The sequence below is a fragment of the Orcinus orca genome, chromosome 8 (assembly GCF_937001465.1).
Source record: "Orcinus orca chromosome 8, mOrcOrc1.1, whole genome shotgun sequence".
Lineage (NCBI taxonomy): Eukaryota > Metazoa > Chordata > Mammalia > Artiodactyla > Delphinidae > Orcinus > Orcinus orca.
In genome coordinates this window covers 70081508-70096170 of record NC_064566.1, presented here as the reverse complement: position 1 = coordinate 70096170, position 14663 = coordinate 70081508, and the positions used below count along the sequence as shown (strand labels likewise).

General features: G+C 40.3%; 1 protein-coding gene across 1 annotated transcript in view; it reads right to left on the bottom strand.

The window, feature by feature from the left end:
* The window catches only part of PIWIL4 (piwi like RNA-mediated gene silencing 4), a 44468-nt gene extending 38506 nt beyond the window's left edge, over nt 1-5962 (bottom strand). Inside the window, exons 1-3 of the mRNA XM_049713831.1 lie at nt 5829-5962; nt 1972-2080; nt 686-764 (exon numbers count right to left, since the gene is read on the bottom strand). Of these exons, the coding sequence (XP_049569788.1) occupies nt 686-764; nt 1972-2080; nt 5829-5962 (322 nt within the window). The remainder of the gene's footprint in view (nt 1-685; nt 765-1971; nt 2081-5828) is intronic.
* Nucleotides 5963-14663: the final 8701 nt, after the last annotated feature.

Genomic DNA, 14663 nt, shown 5'->3' with positions numbered 1-14663 from the left:
CAAAGGATAAAGAGTTTCCATCACTTGCTAGTCACAAGAAGGCACAGCAGATGCGAAGGAAATTCCCAAAGAAAAGTTGGAATAACACTTGAATGGTGGCAGTAGGTTTGGAATTATAGGACATTTCTACTGTTTAGGCCACCCAGTCTGTGGTATTTTGTCATGGCAGCCCTAGCAAATTAGTGCATCGGGCATGCCAAATTATACTGTGTGGTAGGGGCTACTTGGACTAGCACGTTGACAAGTATCTTGAGGCCAAACCTGGATTTGCAGGTAAGAGAGCCACCACCAAACGGTGAGGTTTACCGTGGGTGGGGAAGGAAGAAGAGAGAAGGGGCAACAGGCATGTGAGGTTACTACCATCCCTGCAAGGCAATGGTATTGGCATTTATGTGTCACAAAGAATTTAAAAATACGTTTTCAAAATTATTCAGTAAACAGACAGAATCAGAAAAACTGGTTTCCTAATATCTGGGGGTTCCCAACTGCTAAGCACCATCAGGAAATTCAGTGGCAGATTCTGTGTTTGGAAGTCCCAAAGAAACACAACAAACACTGGGGGATCCTTCAAAAAAGGAAGATAAGATGCTCAAGAAGTGAGTCTGCTGCTGAAAGGCTTAGTAGAGTCACTCCTATTCCATTCAGATGGGACGGAACTGGATGGAACAGACAGAGCTGCACTTACATTTCTGTGAAATCCTGCTGGTTCCCACGTGGTCACTGCTAGAAGATGCTTCACTGTCACTAAGAGCAACAGACAGAGGCTAAAACGGGGAAAAAATATTTGGTCAGATTTAAGATGTTAAGTCATAAACCAAAACTTGATCACAAGATGAGAATGGTATCACGTCCTGTGTCATTGGATTACCGTGAGCTAGGAAAAGAAAATGTTGGCAGGTAAGATGCTTGAGAAAGGAGAAAAGATTGCCCATTTCAGAAAAAAGATAAGGACAAGCTACGGTCTTCCCCATTCATCAATCTTTGATTTCAGTGCCAACTGTGAGCCAGATACAGCCCTTAGCCCCTGGAGGTGGAAAGAGGCAGAGGTGTGATCCTTGCACCCGAGAAGCTCATCAGAGCTCCTCTGGAAGGTGGTACAGGTGATCGCAGACCTCATGCTCCTGTAGCCGTCAGACATGGGGCCTCTGATGTGAACATATTTGTAGCAAGAAAATAAACTGAGCCCAGAGGATCTGGGCCACCAGCTCAGATGATGACCCTCCTGAATAAACTGCTCCAAAAGTTCACAAAACAGGTGAAGGGAACCATTAATATTTTCTCTTCAGGGTAATTACTTCTCTGTTCAAGAAGGTATAAATCAGCCTGCTAAAAAAAAATGGATGATACCAAGAGAAGACCTCTCTATGAGAGTAAAGGCATAGACTACTCACTTGAACACTTCTGGTCTAAGATATTGCTCCAAATACTGAGTTTTTGCTAAGTACTGCTCCAAATACTAAATGTAACATCACTCAAAAATTGCTGGTTTGCCACTCAACTCAACCTAGTTGTCTAAGTCTAATAAGGAGCCCTATGCACAGTGGTTGCTCAAGAAACAGTGGTTGATTCTAAACTTCATTTGTGTCTGAGATTATTTCTTTTTATATATAAATTAGCGAGACAGATCATATTAGATTATATACCACATAATGGTACCTTTGAAGGGACAGCCATTTTCACGAAGACACTTACAAACGAATGAAGTAATTAAAACTTAATGATATACCTGCCTCCCATCTTCAACCCTTTTCACTGACCGAAATATCTATATTAATATCTTACTCAGATAAGCTCCCCAACAGGGAAAAAAAAAAATGTGAGAAACCCTGGAAGGACTCAAAGTTGAAAGAGAAGATAAGCCACTACTTCGTAGCAGAGAGGAAGAGATATCTGCCGAGGAAGGCGGTGTCCACGAAGGAAACAGAGGTAGGAGTGAGCGAGACAACGCCAGCTGCTAAGCTTTCTACCCACCAACGGCGAGGCCTGGATGCGCCCCACCTCCGCGGCGCTGGGGCTGAGGGCCATGCCTCGCGCCCTCGCTCGGGCCCGGCCGCTCATGTTCCAGATGCGCCCAGAGTGACTTCAAAGGCAGCAAAGTCTCAACGAGGGTATTTTGTCACCGGTATCCAGATGACAAGGCTGCGACAGAAGCGGTGGAAGTAGTGGCTCTCTGGGTCCTGGGCTGGAATGGCAGCCGAGGCGCACGAGTGGGTGGAGCCAAGCGCACAGCCCACCAGAATCCCGTGGTAGGGGCGGGGGGGAGCACGTGGGCGGGAGGCGACGTGAGGGCTGTGGCCAGACTTCTCTTTTCATCCACAGCCCCCAACATATTTGGAATTATCCAGCTTTCTAGTTTTTGCCCATCATATGTGTATATAAGGTTGCATCACACTGTTACCTTTTGTCTGTATTATCTGCTCACTTCTACTCCTGGCTTCTAGATGTCTTTGAATATGTCATGTAAATGTTGTTTCTGGGAAATATCTGACTCACCTATTGGGGGATGGGGAGAATTTATTTTAAAATGTGCATGAATGCCAAAGAAAACACAAAAGGGTAACCACCTCTTCATATATGTGATAGCTGTGGCGTTTTTGTTGTTGTTGTTGTTCTGTGAATTGTCTGTTTATATCCGTTGCTGTTTTAAATTGGATTTCTCATGTTTTTCTTGTGATTTGGAAGAATTTTTTTTCTTAACATAGCAAATATCTACTCCCTATTTATGAATTATTAATTTTAACTTTGAAGTTCTTTATCTAATCAAAAGTCAATTTTGATGGAGTCAAATCTACTAATTTTTAATTTTATGGTTTGTGCTTTTTGGGGTTTTCTTGAAAGAAAATTTTCCCTGCCCTAAATTTACAAGGATGTTATATGACATTTTCTTTTATTAACTTTATAAGTTTACTATTCACATTAGCTATCTTGTATCCTTCGAGTTTATTTATATTTATATATATATATTTATATGATATGTAGAATGAGAGGTAGGGATCTAACTTTATCTCCCTATAGTGAGCCGTTTTCCCCGAATGTCATCTATTAAAATGTATATAATGGTTTGTGCAGCCACGACCAGCAAATCACAAATTCTCATATATACCTAGATCTAATTTTGTGCTTTCTCGTTCTATTCTACTTATCTATATCTGCTCTGCACCAGTACTTTACCACTTGTAATTGCTATTTCTTTATATTACTCCTAAAATCTGGTGGGGCAAGTCTTTATTCTTTGATATTTTCAATTCATTTATTTTTTGCCAACTGTATTCTTCCATATAAATTTTTAAAATAAGTTTGTCAAGTTTCTTTAAAACCCCTTAATTTCTAATTGGCATTGTATGGAATATATAAATTAGTTTGGGAAGAACTGCCCCTCTTATAGTGTTATAGTTCTTCATTTATTCAAGTTTCTTTTTATGTCCTTTAATAGAGTTTAATTTTTTCATAAAAGTCTTGTGTATTGTTTAATTGATAGAAATTTATAGTTTTATTAGTATTTTGAAGTATATCTTGTTTTCATTATATTTTCTAATTGTTTATTATTAACATAGATACATGATATTGATTTTTGTAAGTTGATACTGTTTATCAAATTTGCTGAACTCCTTAGTTCATATAGCTTGTCCTTTGATTTCATTGAGTTTGCATGTAGATGATTATATCATCTACAAATAATAGTAATTTTATCTCATCCCTTTTATTCTTATTTCTTTTTCTTGTCTTATCATGTTGATCAAGTTTTCCTGTACAATGTTGAAAGTGACTGTGATAGCTGAAATTCTTGAGTCACTTAAGTGACTCACCCAAGGTACTACAGTTTGTGTGGCAGAGCTGGGATTCCAACTCTGGTCTATCTACCTTAAAGCCCACATCATATCCCCTCATCTCTTATTCATCTCCCTCCAAAAAGGTGATCTGCCTGACTTTAGATACAGCCTGTACTATAGAAAAAAGCCCCAGTCCTGTGTAAAATGCCGTGCTCGTCTTTCTATTTATTTCCCATCAGAATACTCTTTTATTCAGTTGTCTTGGGAAATCATTATCCCTGAGGGCTGTCAAGTGCAAGAGGTATGATGGCCTTGGACAGAGATGGCCAGTCTTGGACTTGGCTCAGTGAAGCCACTCTAATGAATAACACATTTCTTTGAAAACGAATGAGTCTGACAGTTCTGAATGATCATAAACTGCATGCTAAAAAGTAGGGCAGGTGGAAAACAGAATCTGGACAAGGAATCTACTTTTGAAAATCTGTGCTTTGTTTCTGAATATAAAAATAATCTTTACCTCATGTTTTCCAAATTGACCACCTCCTGGTAAATTTGACTTGTACTGATGTGAGAACACTAAGAGTGATGAGAAATGCTGAGAACACATGTAGGCAACTTCAAACAGTCAAATCCTTTCAATTTTCCAAATACTAACTCATTATGAAATCAGAAATATCAGTTATTTCCAATCGTTAACTGCATTTTCAACTCCTTGTTATAATTACTATATGTGACATAAAAATCATTCACACTGTGCCCTGCACATATGATTTTTAAAGGCACTTATGTATTGCCTGTAATAGGGAATGTATGGCATGGTTACAAGCATACATGGGCTTTAGGGTCAGACAGACTAGAATTTACATCCCAACTCCATCACCTACTAGCTTTCTGACTCAAGAAAATGTACTTAATTTCATTTAGCCTCAGTTTCTTCAACTGTAAAATGGGGATAAAGTTATGCCAGGATTTCTCAACGTTGGCACTATTCACATTTTGGGCCTGATAATTTGCTATTTGAGGGGGTCTGTCCTATACATTACAGGATGTTTAGCAGTAATCTTGGCCTCTACTCACTAGACACCAGTATCTCTTCTCCTTGTGAGAACCAAAAATGTCTGTAGATACTGCCAAATGTCTCCTGGAGGGCAAATTGCCCCAGATTAAGAACCACTTTGATATGGCTACCTCTCAGGCTTGTTTCAAGGGTTAAATGAAATAATAATAATGACACTTAGTGTAGTGTTTGGCATGTAATAAAAATTGGATAATTAGTTATTATCAATACCAGAGGGTACATTCTTGTCTCATGGCAGAAAGAATTCAGAGATGAGACAGGGAGGTCAAGAAAGCAAAGTGAGAATTTATTTAGGTGATAGTATGCTCTCAAGGGGAGAGCAGGCAAACTCAGGTGAGTAGCTGACCTGAGTTTCTTTGGCAAGCTGGTTATGTGGGGTGTAGAAAAGAAGAGGTGAAATGTTCATTGGGGAGGGAAGGTTTTGGGAGTCATATTCCCTGATTTTTATCTCAGCTCCACCTTCCTGAGATGGGAAGGGATTTTTGTCCTTATTTAGCCTTGATCGGAAGCGTCATGGTGGAGGTGCTCAATGGGTACTTCTTATCTGCAAGGCTGATTTCATTGTAATGAGAGCATAATGGGCAAAAGATTACATTTGGAAGCCAGAGATTTTCCCACCTTTTCTCACCTTCCTTTGTCTGCCTCCCGGACATTTATCACCCCAAAATGTGTGGTTCCCTGTCAGTCTGGAGATTCCTGCTCTTCTTTGCCTCCCCAAGGACCCCCGTTGTTTACAAGATGTGTGGGTTCCTGCCATTTGGCCCATATCCCCTTTCTCTGCTCATATCTAGCTAACTGCCTGCTTTGACATTTTTATCTTAAGAATGTGTGATGGACACATTTTACAAAAATTCACTTACTACAATTTTTGCCATGTTTCGTATTTGTGTCAGATCCCTTCACGTACACATACTGGCCATGATGTTCTAGGCACAGACAACTCTTGTCTTGTGCCACCCTTCACATTCTCCTCTGCCCACCTTTTAACTCCAGCTGTTTCTGTGGTGATCATCTGCACACAGCGTAACCTCAGCTGCACCATACCTCTCTCGCTTCTGTCCTGAGGCATCTCTGCTGCTGCAGGATACATGCCCAGAGGAACCCACTTAGCCATTCCGACACATGAGCAAACCTAGAAGTGCGAAGGAGTTGACATATCATGGGGCAATGCTTAGCCAATGTGGTGTGGAAGATGGTGGATAAATACTCCCTCCTCCATCCATTGGGCAAACTGTTTTGTGGTGAATTCTACAGCTTCACAGAGGGTCTAAGTGGGATCAAGTATCAGATGTCACAGTGGTGATCACCTCGGTAATGCATTCTTTTTTTTTTTTTTTTTTTTTTGTGGTACGCGGGCCTCTCACTGTTGTGGCCTCTCCCGATGCGGAGCACAGGCTCCGGACGCGCAGGCTCAGCGGCCATGGCTCACAGGCCCAGCCGCTCCGCGGCATGTGGGATCTTCCTGGACCGGGGCACGAACCCGTGTCCCCTGCATCGGCAGGCGAACTCTCAACCACTGCGCCACCAGGGAAGCCCCGGTAATGCATTCTTGAGTTGACATCATCCTTCTCTCTTTCACTCTTCCCACTCCCTCTCTACTATTTCTTGCAATCACTTCCCAAAATAAACTACCAGCATGCAAGCCCCTATCTCAGGTTCTGTTTGGAGGGAAGCTAGGCTAGTCTAGTTCAGTAAGAGAATATAGTATTCACTCACTTAAAACATATTTCATGCCCACTGTGGACCTAAGCATGGGTATTTGAATTTTATCAATGATGAAAAATAAATTAAAATATTTACCTAAACTCATTCTCCAAGTCAGCTGTAAAATCAGTTTTTCAGTTATTCAGTCCTGTGGTTGTACCTTAATTTTTTTAATGATTTTTATTAGGAAAACACTAAATAATGACAACTTATAAGTGCAGACATGTTCAGATCAGCTAATTTATTTGTTCAGCGGTTTATCTGTGGCTCCTGCTAGTACAAAACTAATTTCCCAGGCACAGGTGTAGATGGTTGAACCTGTGAAATTAGTGCATCAGTGTGTTGTCTTCTTTGGACCTTATTTCAGCAATATTTACCGGATTAATTTTGAGCAGTCTCATTTTTTAACTTTTTATTTTGAAATATATCACATTTACAGAAATCTGCAAGACCAGCATAAAGAACCTTTCACCAAGATTCACAGGTTAATATTCTGACGTATATGCTTTATTATTTTCTCTTCGTGTACACACACACACACACACACACATATACACATGACCCATTTACAAAAAAGTTGTACACATAATACCCTTTGACCCCCTAATATTTTAGTGTGCATTTGTTAAGAATAACAATATCTTCCGAAAGATGGCAGGGTAGGAGGACGCAGAGTTTGCATCTCCTCACAAGTAGGGCACCTACTAGGCAGTGGTGGGAGACCTTGGACACCTAAGGGGACAGGAGGGATCCCCACACGACCAGATAGTACGTGGGGAGGAAGAAAAGTGTAGGCAGGGTGGGACCGGCACCCTTGAGGGGGGCTGGAGGAGGGCAGAGGTTCCCACGCTTGGAGGGAATCCCACAGCGAGGGGATCAGCCGGGATGGAGAGGGACTTTCAGGGGATCTGAGGGACATGCAGCCAGCATCTCAGCCACCTGCTTTGGCCCTGGCAAGCCAGCTGCTGTCTTGGGCCTGAAACCCCACCCCCAGGGCCCCCTCCAGCCACACGGCTCCCAGGCCTGAACCCTGCCCCAGCCGGGGTCTCTTCCAGCCACATGGATCCCAGTGGAACTGAGTACCACCCCTCACAAGGCCTCCATGGGCGGCAGGGTTCCCAACAGCCTGAGTGCCACCCCAACAAAGCCTCTTCCAGCCAAGCAGGTCCCGGGCCTGAGCCCCACCCCCACCCGCATCAAAGCCTCTTCCAGCTGTGTGGTCCCAGGCCTGAGACCCACCTCTGCCAAAGCCTGAGTTCCACCCCCCTCCAAGGCCTCCTCTGGCTGTGCCGGCCCCTGTGGGTGCACCTGTGGAAGCCTGCACCCCAGCTGGCCTACTCAGACATGTGTGCTCTGGGCCAGCTTAAGGGACAGACACTGACAAGAGGAACACAGGCAGAGGTGGGGCTGACAAGCGGGTCCAGAGACCTACCTAGAGGTCTTGGAGGACTACTGGGGAGGCGGAGGTAAGCTGTAGCTCACCATGGGGTCAAGGACACAGATAGAAGAGCACCAGGGAATTTTTTATTTTTTTAATAAAAAAATTTTTTTTCTTTTATTTTTAAATTTTATTTATTTTTATTTTAAAATTTTCTTTATTTTATTTTCCTTATTTATTTTTTGGTTTTGTTTTGTTGTTGCTGTTTCATTTTTTTTTTAACATCTTTATTGGAGTATAATTGCTTTACAATGGTGTGTTAGTTTCTGCTTTACAACAAAATGAATCAGTTATATATATACACATATGTTCCCATATCTCTTCCCTCTTTGTCTCTGTCCCTATCCCACCCTGCTGTTTTGTTTTTATTGTTATTTTTTCTAATATATTATTTATTTTTCTAATTTTATTTTATTTTTTATTCTTCATTATTGTTCTGATCTTTTCTGTTTATCGCTTTTTTTAAATTAATGGCACTATTTCTAATTTTTTATCTATGTATGTATGTATTTATTTATTTATTTTTTGGCTGCATTGGGTCTTCGTTGCTGCACATGGGCTTTCTTTAGTTGCGTCGAGCAGGGGCTACTCTTCGTTGCGGTGCGTGGGCTTCTCATTGCAGTGGCTTCTTGGTGCAGAGCACGGGCTCTAGGTGAGCAGGCTTCAGTAGTTGTGGCACGTGGACTCAGTAGTTGTGGCTCACGGGCTCTAGAGCACAGACTCAGTAGTTGTGGCACATGGACTTAGTTGCTCTATGGCATGTGGGATCTTGCTGGACCAGGGCTTGAACCCGTGTCCCTGCATTAGCAGGTGGATTCTTAACCACTGCACCACCAGGGAAGCCCCTGTTGCTTTTTTTGTTTTTGTTTTTTTCTGCCATGCCGCATGGCTTGCAGAGTCTTGGTTCCCAGGCCAGGCGTCAATATTGAGTACCTGTGGTGGGCGCAGCAAGTCCCAAACCTCAGGTCCCTCAGAACTTCAGGTCCCAGGGAATATTAATTGGGTGAGGTCTCCTGGAGGTCCTCATCTCAGCACCAAGACCCGGCTCCACGCAACTGCCTACAAACTCCAGTGCTGGACGCCTCAGGCCAAACAACCAGCAAGACAGGAACACAGCCCGACCCATCAAAAAAAAAAAAAAAAAGAGATGACCAAAATTATGCTACAGACAAAGGAGCAAGGTAAAAACTTACAAGACCAAATAAATGAAGAGGAAATAGGCAACCTACCTGACAAAGAATTCAGAGTAATGATAGAAAAGATGATCCAAAATTTCAGAAACAGAATGGAGGCATGGATTGAGAAAATACAAGAAATGTTTAACAAAGACCTAGAAGCACTAAAGAAACAGGGATGAACAACACAATAACTGCAATGAAAAATACAATAGAAGGAATCAATAGCAAATAACTGAGACAGAAGAACGAATAAATGAGCTGGAAGATAGAATGGTGGAAATAACTGCCAAGGAGCAGAATAAAGAAGAAAGAATGAAAAGAAGTGAGGACAGTCTCAGAGACCTCCAAGACAACATTAAATACACTGACATTCAAATTATGGAGATCCCAGAAGAAGAAGAGACAGAGGAACAGTCTGAGAAAATATTTGAAGAGATTATAGTTGAAAACTTCCCTAATATGGGAAAGGAAATAGTCACCCAAGTCCAGGAAGCACAGAGAGTCTGATACAGGATAAGCCCAAGGAGAAACACGCCAAGACACATACTAATCAAACTAACAAAAATTAAACTCAAAGAAAAAATATTAAAAGCAGCAAGGGAAAAGCAAAAAATAACATACAAGGGAATCCCTATAAGGTTATCAGCTGATTTTTTAGCAGAAACTCTGCAGGCCACAAGGGAGTGGCAGGATATATTTAAAGTAATGAAAGGGAAATAACTGCAATCAAGATTACTCAACCCAGAAAGGATCTCTTTCACATTTGACAGAGAAATCAAAAGCTTTACAGACAAGCAAAAGCTAAGAGAATTCAGCACCACCAAACCAGCTTTACCACAAATGCTGAAGAAACTTCTCTAGGTGGGAAACACAAGAGAAGAAAAAGACCTACAAAAACAAACCCAAAATAATAAAGAAAATGGTAATAGAAACATACATATCAATAATTACCTTAAATGTAAATGGATTAAATGCTCCAATCAAAAGACACAGATTGGCTGAATGGATACGAAAACAAGACCCATATATATGCTGTCCACTTCAGACCTAGAGACACATACAGACTGAAAGTGAGGGGATGGAAAAAGATATTCCATGAAAATGGAAATCAAAAGGAAGCTGGAGGAACAATACTCATATCAGACAATATAGACTTTAAAATAAAGACTGTTATAGGGCTTCCCTGGTGGTGCAGTTGTTGGGAGTCCACCTGCCGATGCAGGGGACACGGGTTCGTGCCCTGGTCCAGGAAGATTCCACATGCCACGGGGCGGCTGGGCCCCTGAGCCATGGCCGCTGATCCTGCACATCCGGATCCTGTGCTCCGCAACGGGAGAGGCCACAACAGTGAGAGACCCACATACCGAAAAAAAAAAAAAAAAAAAGACTGTTATAAGAGACAAGGAAGGACACTACATAATGATCAAGGGATTGATACAAGAAGAAGACATAACAATAATAAATATTTATGCATCCAACATAGGAGCACCTCAATATATAAGGCAAATGCTACCAGCCATAAAAGGGGAAATTGACAGGAACACAATAATAGTGTGGGGCTTTAACACACCACTTATACCAATGGACAGATAATCCAGACAGAGAATAAATAAGGAAACACAAGCCTGAAATGACACAATAGACCACAGAGTCTTAATTGATATTTACAGGACAGTCCATCTAAAAGCAGCAGAATACACTTTCTTCTCAAGTGCATACAGAACATTCTCCAGGATAGATCACATCTTGGGTCACAAATCAAGCCTTGGTAAATTTAAGAAAATTGAAATCATATCAAACATCTTTTCTGACCACAACACTGTAAGATTAGAAATCAATTACAGGAAAAGAACTGTAAAAAACACAAACACATTTAGGCTAAATACTATGCTAATAAATAACCAAGAGATCACTGAGGAAATCAAAGAAGAAATAAAAAATACATAGAAACTAATGCCAATTAAAACACAACAACTGAAAACCTATGGGATGCAGCAAAAGCAGTCCTAAGAGGGAAGTTTATAGCAGTTCAATTCTACCTCCAGAAATAAGAAAAATCTCAAACAGCCAAACCTTACACCTAAAGCAACTAGAGAAAGAAGAACAAACAAAACCCAAAGTTAGTAGAGGGAAAGAAATCATAAAAATCAGAGCAGAAATAAATGAAATAGAAATGAAGAAAACAATAGCAAAAATCAATGAAACTAAAAGCTGGTTCTTTGAGAAGATAAACAAAATTGATAAGCCTTTAGCCAGACTCATCAAGAAAAAAAGGGAGAGGATTCAAATCAATAATATTAGAAATGAAAAAGAAATTACAGTGTATACCACAGAAATACAAAGGATCATAAGAGACTACTACAAGCAATTATATGCCAATAAAGTGGATAACCTGGAAGATATGGAAAACTTCTTAGAAAGGTACAACCTTCCAAGACTGAACCAGGAAGAAATAGAAAATATAAACAGACCAATCACAAGTAATGGAATTGAAACTGTGATTAAAAATTTTCCAACAAACAGAAGTCCAGGACCAGATGGCTTTGCAGGTGAATTCTGTCAAACATTTAGAAAACAGCTAACACCTATCCTTCTCAAACTCTTCCAAAAAATTTCAGAGGAAGGAACACTCCCAAGCTCATTCTACTAGGCCACTATCACCCTGATACCAAAACCAGACAAGATAACACACAAAAAAGAAAATTACAGACCAATATCACTGAAGAACATAGATGCAAAAATCCTCAACAAAATACTAGCAAAGAGAATCCAACAGCACATTAAAAGGATCATACACCATGATCAAGTGGGATTTATCCCAGAGACGCAAAAATTCTTCAATATATGCAAATCTATCAATGTGATACACCATATTAACAAATTAAAGAATAGAAAGCATACAATCATCTCAATAGATTCAGAAAAAGCTTTTGACAAAATTCAACACCCATTTATGAAAAAAAAACTCTCCAGAAAGTGGGCATAGAGGGAACCTACCTCAACATAATTAAGGCCATATATGACAAACCCACAGCAAACATCATTCTCAGTGATGAAAAACTGAAAGCATTTCCTCTAAGATCAGAAACAAGACAAGGATGCCCACTCTCACCACTATTAGTCAACATAGTTTTGGAAGTCCTAGCCACGGCAATCAGAGAACAAAAAGAAATAAAAGGAATACAAATTGGAAAAGAAGAAGGAAAACTGTCATTGTTTGCAGATGACATGATACTATACATAGAGAATCCTAAAGATGCCACCAGAAATACTTGCAAATGAAGAGAAAATATTTGCAAATGAAGCATCTGACAAGGGATTAATCTCCAAAATATACAAACGGCTCATGCAGCTCAATATCAAAAAAACAAACAACCCAATCCAAAAATGGGCAGAAGACCTAAATAGACATTTCTCCAAAGAAGATATACAGATTGCCAACAAATACATGAAAGGATGCTCAACATCACTAATCCTTAGAGAAATGCAAATCAAAACAACAATGAGGTATCACCTCACACTGGTCAGAATGGCCATCATCAAAATATCTACAAACAATAAATTCTGGAGAGGGTGTGGAGAAAAAGGAACCCTCTTGCCCTGTTGGTGGGAATGTAAATTGATACAGTCACTATGGAGAACAGTATGGAGGTTCCTTAAAAATCTAAAAGTAGAACCACCATATGATCCAGCAATCCCACTACTGGGCACATACTCAGAGAAAACCATAATTCAAAAAGACACGTGCACCCCCAATGTTCATTGTAGCACTGTTTACATAGCCAGGACACGGAAGCAACATAAATGTCCATCAACAGATGAATAAAGAAGAGGTGGTACATGTATACAATGGAATATTACTCAGACATAAAAGGGAATGAAACTGGGTCATAGAGACATGGATGGGCCTGTCATACAGAGTGAAGTTAAGTCAGAAAGAAAAAAACAAATATTGTATATTAACACATATATGTGGAATCTAGAAAAATGGTACAGATGAACCTATTTGCAGGGTAGGAATAGAGACACAGACGTAGAGAACAGACAGGTGGGGAGAAGAGGGGGAGTGGGATTAATTGGGAGATTGGGATTGACATATATACACATCCATGTGCAAAACAGATAACTAGCAGGAACCTGCTGTATAGTACAGGGAGCTCAGCTTGATGCTCTGTGGTGACCTAGATGGGTGGGATGAGGGGACGGGAGGGAGATCCAAGAAGGAGGGGATATATGTATACATATAGCTGATTCACTTCATAGTACAGAAGAAACTAGCACAACATTTTAAAGCAACCATACCCCTATTTTTTTTAAAAAAAGTAAGTGTAAAAGTAACATCAGATTTTGTAACAGTAACTTGAATGCAAGAAAACAATAGATATTGTTTTGAAAGAAAAGAACTTCATTTTTGTACTTTCACAACCAAGCTATTATTGAAATGTGATAGAAAAATAAATGTCTTTTGGGGCAAAAGAAAAAGAATATCTTCCATTTCTCATATAAGCTCAATCCAGTTACAAAATTTAACGTGGATAAAACACTGTTGTCTAACCTACTTCTCTATTTCCTAGTTTCTCCCCTAGTTCTCTAGCCATTACCTTTACACCTTCCTCACCCCAGCACTCATTCCATGGGAAAATCCATCCATCTTCAGCAAGAAAACTCACCCCAATGACTGCAGGCTGCCATCTTGACTTTCCTTGGTCATAAGCACCTTCACTTGGTGGGCTCCTTTTTCAGTTAAAAATATTAAAAATTATATCTTATAAGTTAGATGATATAAAGATGAATATATTAATATTATATATTAGAACATTTTCTTGGAACAAAAAAATTGTTTCCTTTTCTAATTTAAAAGAAATCAAACATTTTCTTTATGCCCCCGCCCCCCGCAAAGTACTGTGGGCCTTAGACACTGTGCCTACTGCATCTAATGCATAAGGCAGCCCTGCTGTCACGTCCATATGCATTTGCCAAGTTGAGTGATTTGATGTGGAGGCCTACGCAGGCACTACATCAGGAGGGTTATGGATAGCCCCTGGCTCCCAATCCCCACCAGAAGTGTGCAGAAGGTGGATGAAGGTGGATCCCATACCCAAGATCAACAGCCAAGTGTAGACGCAGGTCTTCCGGGTCAGATTTCCTTTGCAGTAGTCCCCTCTGTGTGAGTGCAGGTATGTCCGCTTATTTTATTTAATTATGGAAACTTTTTGGTTTTGTTGATTTTCTCTATTGATTTCCTGCTTTCAATTTCATTGATTTCTGCTCTAATTTTTCTTCTGCTTATTTTGGATATAATTTGCTATTCTTTTTCTAGTTTCCTTAGGTGGAAATTTAAATGATTGATTTTACATCTTTCTCCTTTTCTAATATATGCATTCAATGCTATAGATTTCCCTCCAGCACTGCTTTCACTGCATCCTGCAATCTTGATAAGTTGTATTTTCATTTTCCTGTTATTGGATGAAGTAGTCCATAGATGTCGATTATAT